General features: G+C 46.5%; 1 protein-coding gene across 1 annotated transcript in view; it reads right to left on the reverse strand.

The window, feature by feature from the left end:
* The window catches only part of Rtf1 (Rtf1, Paf1/RNA polymerase II complex component, homolog (S. cerevisiae)), a 38185-nt gene extending 29305 nt beyond the window's left edge, over positions 1-8880 (reverse strand). Inside the window, exon 1 of the mRNA XM_013010260.1 lies at positions 8742-8880. Coding sequence (XP_012865714.1) covers positions 8742-8819 — 78 coding nt within the window. The 5' untranslated portion in view covers positions 8820-8880. The remainder of the gene's footprint in view (positions 1-8741) is intronic.
* Positions 8881-8886: the final 6 nt, after the last annotated feature.

The raw sequence follows: 8886 nt of genomic DNA on the forward strand, positions 1-8886 counted from the left end.
TGTAGGAGTGACATATCCAACACCCATATTAAGCCAGTCTGAGGACTGGCCCACAGGGAAGGGCAGACCCACCTCCTGCTGGGCACGCCTGTGTCCTGAGGCTCTCTCTCACTATAATCCCTGTATTTCATCTCAGTGAAAAACTTCTGCTTATCTTAACATTGCTAGAGAAATGGAATATGGGCTAACAGCATACTATAGTAAATTTAAGCTGAACTGATCTGCTTAGAATAATGCTAGTGTCCAACATACCGTAGCACAGCTGTGGAGAGATGCCATATCTGGCTTCTTCAGCAGTTTCCTTAGCATTGCTTAAAGCCACATTTAAACTAGACAGCCAAAAGTGAGATACTAAAATAAAGCAAGGAGAAAAGAGTAAAACCCTTATGAATAAAACTCAACAGATTTTTATAGCTAATTAGCATGCTAAGCTCTTTTTCACTTACCTACGCCACACATATAACAGTTACTAACTAGTGCGCCCAAACATTGTGGTTTCCCCGTGATTGTCCTCGTTTAGAAAGGAGAAGCCCTGCGTTCAGCAAACTCCTTAGCCCAGAAAGCTGAGATGGTCACCAACTGCCAGTGCCTTTATGAGCCAAGCACTAGAGAAGAAGTAGTAAAGAAGAGGTCCTTAACTTCAGGAAATTGAAAATCAAAGCGAGAAGCAAGAGTTAAGATCATGATAAGTGCTAAGGAAGAGGAAGCAGGGGAGAGAGACACTTAGGCTGACTAGAAATCAGAGCGAAAAGAGGGAGTGTGATATTCTGGAGAGAGACCTCTAGAATGGATCAGTAAGTAAGTAAGTAAGTAAGGTACTCACTAAGTTAAGGCCCTGAAGCTGGTCACATCCTGCCTCAGTCAAAGAACTGAAAGAGAAACAATGACTGAAATTTGGTAAGCAAGAAGAAGAATGCAAAGAGATAAATCAGAAGAAACACATCAAGAGCTGGGCAGTCAGGTGCTGGTGGCTCATCTGTGTAATCTTCAGGAGGCTGAGATCTGAAGATCATGGGTCAAAGTCGGCCCTGGGCAGGGAAGTCTAAACAACTACCAAAAAAGCCAGAAGTGGAGCTGTGGCTTAAGTGGTAGAGTGCTAGCCATGAGCAAAAAGCAGATCCGGCACAGCACCTAGGCCAAGGTGCAAGCCCCAGGACCTACAACCTTAGCTGCAAGATTCTTGGTCTAATAAACCACTCAAAATCTGTCAGTGGAGATGTCGTTCAAGCCTAACTGACGACTCCCAGGCCCTGAGTTCAAGCCTGGCACACACATAAAACACACAAGCTAAGTAAAGGTGAAAAAGAAGAGATTCTACTAGTATGACTTGTTTTTACCTAGCTCCCTTCTCCTAACACACTTCTAACCAATATTTCTACTCTTCAAAAAAGAGGTATCAGCACAGGAGCACAGGAGTTCAATAGTGTCTGTCTTTCGGTAAGCAAGCCCACTGTAACAAGGTCAGAAAGTGTCCACCCTGGACAGGCCTACTGTGTGTCAAGCAAGTGCTATTTTCAATTACCTATTTGATGTGTCTGTTTGGACATCTGATGTGGAATGCTGCCTATAATCCTCTGAACTTGACTTCCCCGTTCCCAGGGTGAAACCAGAATCCGCCTCTGCCGTCATCTGGGCTGCTCTCTCCATTCCTGGGGTTCTTGCAGTTTAGGAGGTGCTTGGCCTTTCCTGCCTCATTTCTCTGGTGCATGCTGGTCCCTCAACCACAAACCTACAATACCTTTCTCTTTACTCTTCATTCCCTTAATCTTCTTTTCCTTAACACCTGCTCCAGACCTCCACTTAAATGGGAATATGCAACATATCCTTACAATATCTTTTCTCTTCCTTCACTACTTGTGGCACAGTTCTAAGGAAATGCTACCTCTCTCTCTTCTGTAAGGTGTTGAATTCAAGATGGGAACCACTCCTGTTTTGTTCAGTAACAGCCCTTGGTGCCTAGCACATGTTTGTTGAAAAAAGTGAACAATCTTTTACCTTGCAGGAACAGTAAATATCCTGACAGAACCTCTGTCTAAAGGTGGGTTTTGTGATTTTCCAGAAAGCCTTGCTGTCTAAAGATCCCACAGGACTTCCTTGTAAGATCCTCTTTCCCCTCCCACACCTTTTTATTGTACTGGGGATCTTGGTACCAGGGTCTTGCCTTGAGCTTGCTAAGCAAGCACTCTTACCGCCTAAGCTATGCCTCTAGACCTATGCTGGTGCTGGTTCAAACTCAGATCCTCCTGCCTCAGCCTTCCAAGTATCTGGGATTGAAAACAGACGAGCAAATAAACAAAAACACAAAAAACAGGGGCTGGGAAGGTGGCCCAGTGGTAGAGTGCTTGCCTTGCATGCATGAGGCCCTGGGTTCGATTCCATAGCACCACATAAGCAGAAAAAGCAGGAAGTGGTGCTGTGGCTCAAGTGGTAGAGCACTTGAGCTGAAGAGCTGAGAGACAGTGGCTAGGCCCCATGACCAACAAAAAAACAAAGAACAACAACTTTGCTAGTGGCTCATGCTTGTGATCACAGCTACTTAGGATGGGAAAGTCAAAGAGTTTTTGGGTTTTTTTTGGTCAGTTGCGGGGCTTGAACTCTGGGCCTGGGCACTGTCCCTCAGCTCTTCAGCTCAAGATGAGCGCTCTACCACTTGAACCACAACACCACTTCCAGTTTTCTCATGGTTTACTGGAGATAAGAATCTCACGGACTTTCTTTCCTAGATCTCAGCCTCCAGAGTAGCTAGGATTAAAGGCATGAGCCACGGGTGCCTGGCTCAAAGAGATTCTTATCTCCAATTAACCACTTAAAAACTGGAAGTGGAGCTGTGGCTCAAAGTAGCAGAGAGCTAGCCTTGAGCAAAAAAAGCTCAAGGACAGCACCCAGGCCCTGAGTTCAAACTCTATGACTGAAACAAACAAACAAACAATAAACCTAGGAGAAATTACTAATGGAATTGCATGCAACATTGTGATACAAATCAAAACTTTACAAATTAACAATGATACTTCCCCAAAATTCATTGTAACCTTCAGAATCTGTCTCCAACTAACCTAAGATTAATGAAAGTGTAACTTAAATTTCTCAGGTTTTATACGCAAGGCTTATGGAAGGATATTTTGTAGCAATATTATCTTTACATATAACTTCTAAAAATATGTCCTAGAAAATTTTTAGGAGATTTATTCTCTCAAAGACAAATTTAATTATTCCTACTTCAAGCTGATCAGCAGAGAAACAGTATGTGACAAATTAATCACCATGTTAAATAAGAAAGGAAAGCCAGGTACCAGTGGCTCACATCTATTAATCCTAGATACTCAAGAGGTTGAAATCTAGAGGATTTGGGTTTGAAGCCAACAAAATGTCAGACTAGAAGCATGGCTCAAGTGGTAGAGTGCCAGCAATGAGTGAGCAAGAAATCAGACTCTAGATGCATTGTTCAAGCCCTAATACCAGTGGAAGGAAGGGAGGAAGGAAGGAAGGGAGGGAGGGAGGGAGGGAGGGAGGAAGGAAGATAGGTAAGTTGTCTAAGGAGGGAATAAGGCATTTCAGCATGTTTTTTTTTTTGGGTCCGGTCATGGGGCCTGAACTCTGGGCCTGGGCACTGTCCCTCAGCTCTTCAGCTCAAGGCTAGCACTCTACCACTTGAGCTACAGCACCACTTCCGGCTTTTTTTTTCTGCTTATGTGGTGCTGAGGAATCGAACCCAGGGCCTCTGGCATGCAAGGCAAGCACTCTACCACTGAGCCACCTTCCCAGCCCTCAGCATGTATTTTACTCAAAAATTTTTTGGTGAAAGGAAAAGGCTATCTACAATTAACCAGGAAGATGCTGGACTGGAGGCCTGGTTCAGAGGATCATGGTTCAAAGCCAGCTCAGGCAGGAAAGTCTGTGAGACCCTTATCTCCAATTAAATCACAGAAAAAGCAGGAGGTGGTGCCCAGGTGTCTCCAGTGGTAGAGTTCTAGGGTTAAGCTAAAGGAGCTCAGGGACAGTGCCCAGGCCCTGAAGTCAAGCCCCATAGCTGACCAAAAAAAAAAAAAACCAAGGTATTTCTAGAGGTTAGGATGGAGCTCAGTGGTAAAGTGCATATGCTTAGCATGCATTAGACCCTAGTTTCAATTCCAGATCTATAAATAAACAAAAATCAGCGCAACAATTCAAATCACTTTAGAGACTTAGAACCAGCAGCTTTACTGGTTAAACATTCCTTTGAATATATACATGCCCTTAATTTGGACATACTATGGCACAGACCGGAAACTATTTCTCTCCTAAACTATTTAGAGTCTTACTAAAAAGATTAAATTGCATAGTAACAGTGATTAACCTTCACAAAGATTAACTTGCATAGTAATAGTGGTCTCAGTCCTAAACAAATCATAACTACATGGCCTGTACCGATGATAAATGCAGAGTCCAGGGCTCTATTCTCAAAGGTCTAATTCGGTAAACCTAGGGTAGGAACGATACCCTTCACCCCTCTAACGCTATGTTTTAAATAAGTAACACAAGTGCCTTTTGCCACAGGGGTCCTGCTCTAACTCCCAGGAACACCAGCCTGGAAGGATCACCCATCTCACCCCCAACAAAGATTAACTTGAAGGTCATAACAGTATTTCTGACATAATGGCTTAGATTCCCATTTGGAAAACTCAGGTTTTCTTCAGAAAGATCTCCCTGCCAACTGCACTACTCTCACAGTAGCCACTGGGAGATTTGTCAGGGTTTTCCTTTCCACAAGGAACATTATGTGAGATAGCCTGAAGTCAAGCCCTCAATGAAGACTCAGAAGTAGGTGGACCAGAATGTACTGACTATGCTCTAAAGATTCCTTAAGAGCTGGGCACCTGTGGCTCACGCCTGTACCTAGTTACTCAGGAGGCTGAGATCTGAGGAACATGTTTCAAAGCCAGCCCAGGAAGGAAAGTCCGTGAGACTCTTAACCTCCAACAAACCACTAGAAAACCGGAAGTGGCGCTGTGGCTCAAGCGGTAGAGCACTCACCTTGAGCCAACTGCGCCCAAGCCCAGAGTTCAAGCCCCACGACTGACAAAAAAAAAAAAAGATTCCTTGAGATCTAAAATTAGGCCAGGTGCCAGTGGCTCATGCCTGTAACCCTAGCAACTCAGGAGGCTGAAATCTGAGGATTGTAGTTCAAAGCCAGCCCAGGTAGAAAAGTCCCAGTGAGCCACTTATCTCCAATTTAACCACTCAAACACCAGAAGTGGAGCTATGGCTCCAAGTGGTAGAGTACTAGCCTTAAACCTTAAGCAAAAGAGCTCAGGGACAATGCCCAGGCCCTGTGTTCAAACCCCACAACTGACCAAAAAAAAAATCCTAAAATCAAGCTGGTAGAACAACTTCTACTAAAGGCCTCCAGGAATACAATCATTCAGAGGACAGAAATCTTTCTCTCAGAACATGACACACTGCTGAATGCATAATCAGAGGGAAGGTAGTGATGCCCCTGCCAGGATGCGCAAGGAAAGGGACTTTTGATCTGGTTCCCATCTGATAACAAAGAATACCAATGAGACCTAGCACTGGTGGTTCACACCTGGAAGACTAGCTACTCAAAAGGCTGAGATCTGAGGATCATGGTTTGAACTCAGCCAAGGCAGGAATGTCTGTGAGACTCTGCTCCAATTAACTGCCAAAACGCTGACAGGGGAGCTATGGCTCAAAGTGACAGAACACAAATGTCTTGAACAAAAGCTCAGGTGAGTGCTCAGGCCCTGAGTTCAAGCCCTGGCACAAAGAAAACAAAACAAAAGAAAAGAAAACAAAAGGAAGGTCAATGAGTAGTTGAAGGGAAGCTGCAATTGCTAAAATGAACTAAATATTAGTTACAAATTTAATTAATTTTTTTTACAAACAAATATTTAGAATTGGATTTAAAGCTGCAGTTCCCACTTTAGAAAGGCAATTTGTGGGCTAAGTAAAATATCTATAACCAGTAGAAGCACTTCACTTATTGACTCATCAGATGCTATGAGAAACCACTGTGGACAGACTAATACGCAGCTAAGTTCACTCCCCTTTGGAACAGATGTCTTGGGAATAATAATCTTTTTAACTCATTTGCCAATTTTCTCTAAATTATCTAGTCACTTCAGAAATGTGAATTCCAGCAACATGCTAAATGGCCACGAAACATTACTCTCATTTTACAATATAAAAAATTAGAATAGTAGCAGATTAAGTAGGCATAGTGGAAATCATATAGGCCTTCTATTCAAGTAGATTTGTATTAAGTTCCAATTCTACCAATTCCCAGTTGTGTGGATTACTTCTTCAATCTTCATTTTCCTCATATGTAAAGTGGGAAAAATGAATCCAACTTCACCATGATTTTAGAATGTAGCTCAGTGACAGAATATTTGCCTAGCATGTGCAAGGTCCCCAGCACCTCAAAAGAAAAAGAGGAAAGAAAAAACGTAATTAAAGTGTGTTGTTCACTCCAGAGACTAAGTAAAAGGTAGCTGATGTCATTATCTGACATGGCTATACTAGTAGATGAGAAAATAGTTTTCAAAAAACAGATTCCAATCTTAATTAGCATCTTAAAACTATCAATGAATATGGATAGGGTTGGGAAAGAACGATGCAAGAGGTGACAAGGGGTACAATATACTTATAAACTGACTAATTGAATTGGTACAACTTCTTAGTAATAATAATAGTAATAATAATTTTCAATGAAATCTTTAGAGGCAAGAACATATTTTGGTAGATTTTAGGAGACTTTCCATGATACACCTTCAACTCTTATCCCAAAGCAAGGTGTCTATCCCAGGTGTCTACGGTTACTTTCTCACTTCTCCAACACCATTGTGTGTGTGTGTGTGCACGCGCACGCCAGTCCTGGGGGGTTGAACTCAGGGCCTAGTCACTGTCCCTGACCTTTTGCTGAAGGCCAGTGCTCTACCACTTGAGCCACAGCTCCACTTCCAGCTTTTTTTTTTTTTTTAGTAGTTTATTGGAGATAAAAGAGTCTCACAGACTTTCCTACCCACTATCCTAGCTAGGATTACATGGGTGAGCCACTAGGGCCCAACTTCCAACACCATTTTAAAATACCTTTCCAAACTTGAGCACGGGTGGCTCATGCCTATAATCCTAGCTACTCAGGAGGCTGAGATCTGAGGATCATGGTTCAAAGCCAGCCCGGGCAGGAAACTCCCTGAGACTCTTATCTCCAATAAACAACCAGAAAACCAGAAGTGGCGCTTGTGGCTCAAGCAGTAGGGCGCTAGCCTTGCACTGAAGAGCTGAGGGACAGCGCCCATGCCCAGAGTTCAAGCCCCACGACCAACCAAAAAATAAAAACAAAAATTAAAAAATAATTTTTTTTTCCAATTCTCACTTAAATTTTTCCCAACTCAGGTCGGGCGTCGGTGGCTCAGGCCTGTAATCCTAGCTACTCAGAAGGCTAAGATTTGAGGATGGCGGGTTCGCAGACAGCTGGGGGGGAAGGTAATGCGGGGGGAGTCTTATCTCCAATTAATCACATACACAAAAAGCCGGAAGTGACGCTGTAGCTCAGGTGGTAGAGCACCAGCCTTGAGAAAAGGAGGTCGGGGTCAGCGGCTAGGCGGAGTTCAAGCCCCACAACCGACAAATAATAATAATTATTATTATTATTATTTCATGTTCTAATACTTAACACTCCTACTTCTGCATGTAATAAAGGAGAAAGTTTGCACATGTCTGCACCAATATCTTATAAGCATTTCTTCCTTACCACTGTCCAACTAGGTACAGAAGACTAAAGATAAAGCAGCACACACCCAGCCTGAGGCATCAAACTGAGTACTTTCTCTACTAAACTTCTACGGTGCACATTCTCTCTTTCTATGCATGGAACAGAGAAACCCATCTGGGTGTTTCCTGGTATAGCATTGCCACAAGGCAGCCTCTTCCCTCCAGTGTTTTCTAGAGTACATCCACAGTTCAAGCCGGCCCGAGACGCCAGGGCCGGGCCAGACGCTACTTCCAGTGCTTCCTGTGCAATCTCCCCGAAGAAGCCGGTCTGGGACGCCGCTCAGAGCCCGGGGCACGGCTCCCCCCGGCCGCCCCAGTTCTCTCCGCTTCACCCTCCGCCCTCTCTCCTCCGGCGGAGCCTTGCCTTCGGCCGGACGTCCCACCGAGCGCCCGTCCCCACCACAGACCGCCCTCCTCTCCCGGGGACTCGTGCCCGCCGTTCGGCGTTCCCCGCCGAGCCTGGAAGCTCCTCGCAGGTGTCCCCGGTCTCGGAAACTTCATCCTCCACGAGTCCCGCACCTTCCCGGCTCTTTCCCCCTCCCACCGCCCCACGCTCGCCCTGGCGCCTCCTCCAAAACCTCCCAGCCACCAGGGCCGGCGGGCGACACTTCCTACCGCTCCGGGCCCGGGGCTCCCGGCCTGCCGCCGGCCGCCCCGACCCGGCCCCAGGAGATCGCGGCCCCCCTTCCGTCCTCCGGAGCCCCGAGGCCCATCAGCCCGGTTCCTGCCCCGCCTCTCGGTCCGCGGCGCCAAGTCCTCTCGGAGCTGGGTCTCCAGGCCCGGGCCGGACCCCGAGGGGCTGGGCCGCGGGGCAAGGAGGGCGGGAAGGGGGCCGTGGCAGCAAGTCAGGGCGCGGGGCAGCCCGGGCGCTCGGGTCCGGAGGCTCCGGGCCCGGCCGGCTCCTGGCTCCCGTGGCCCCCGGACTCAGCCCTCCCGCTTTGCCGGCCCGCGCCTCCGCGGCCTGTCCTGACCTGATCCAGGTTCTCGTCGCTGCCGCTGTCCTCCGTATCCGAGTCGATGACGACACGGCCTTTCCGCTTCTTTACCATGGTGGTCCCGCGGCTCCCACGCCGGACGCCGCCCGGACTCCCTTCTTGCCCGCCTGCCAGTGGGACC

The sequence above is a fragment of the Dipodomys ordii genome, unplaced genomic scaffold, assembly GCF_000151885.1.
Source record: "Dipodomys ordii isolate 6190 unplaced genomic scaffold, Dord_2.0 Scaffold11, whole genome shotgun sequence".
NCBI classification, from domain to species: domain Eukaryota; kingdom Metazoa; phylum Chordata; class Mammalia; order Rodentia; family Heteromyidae; genus Dipodomys; species Dipodomys ordii.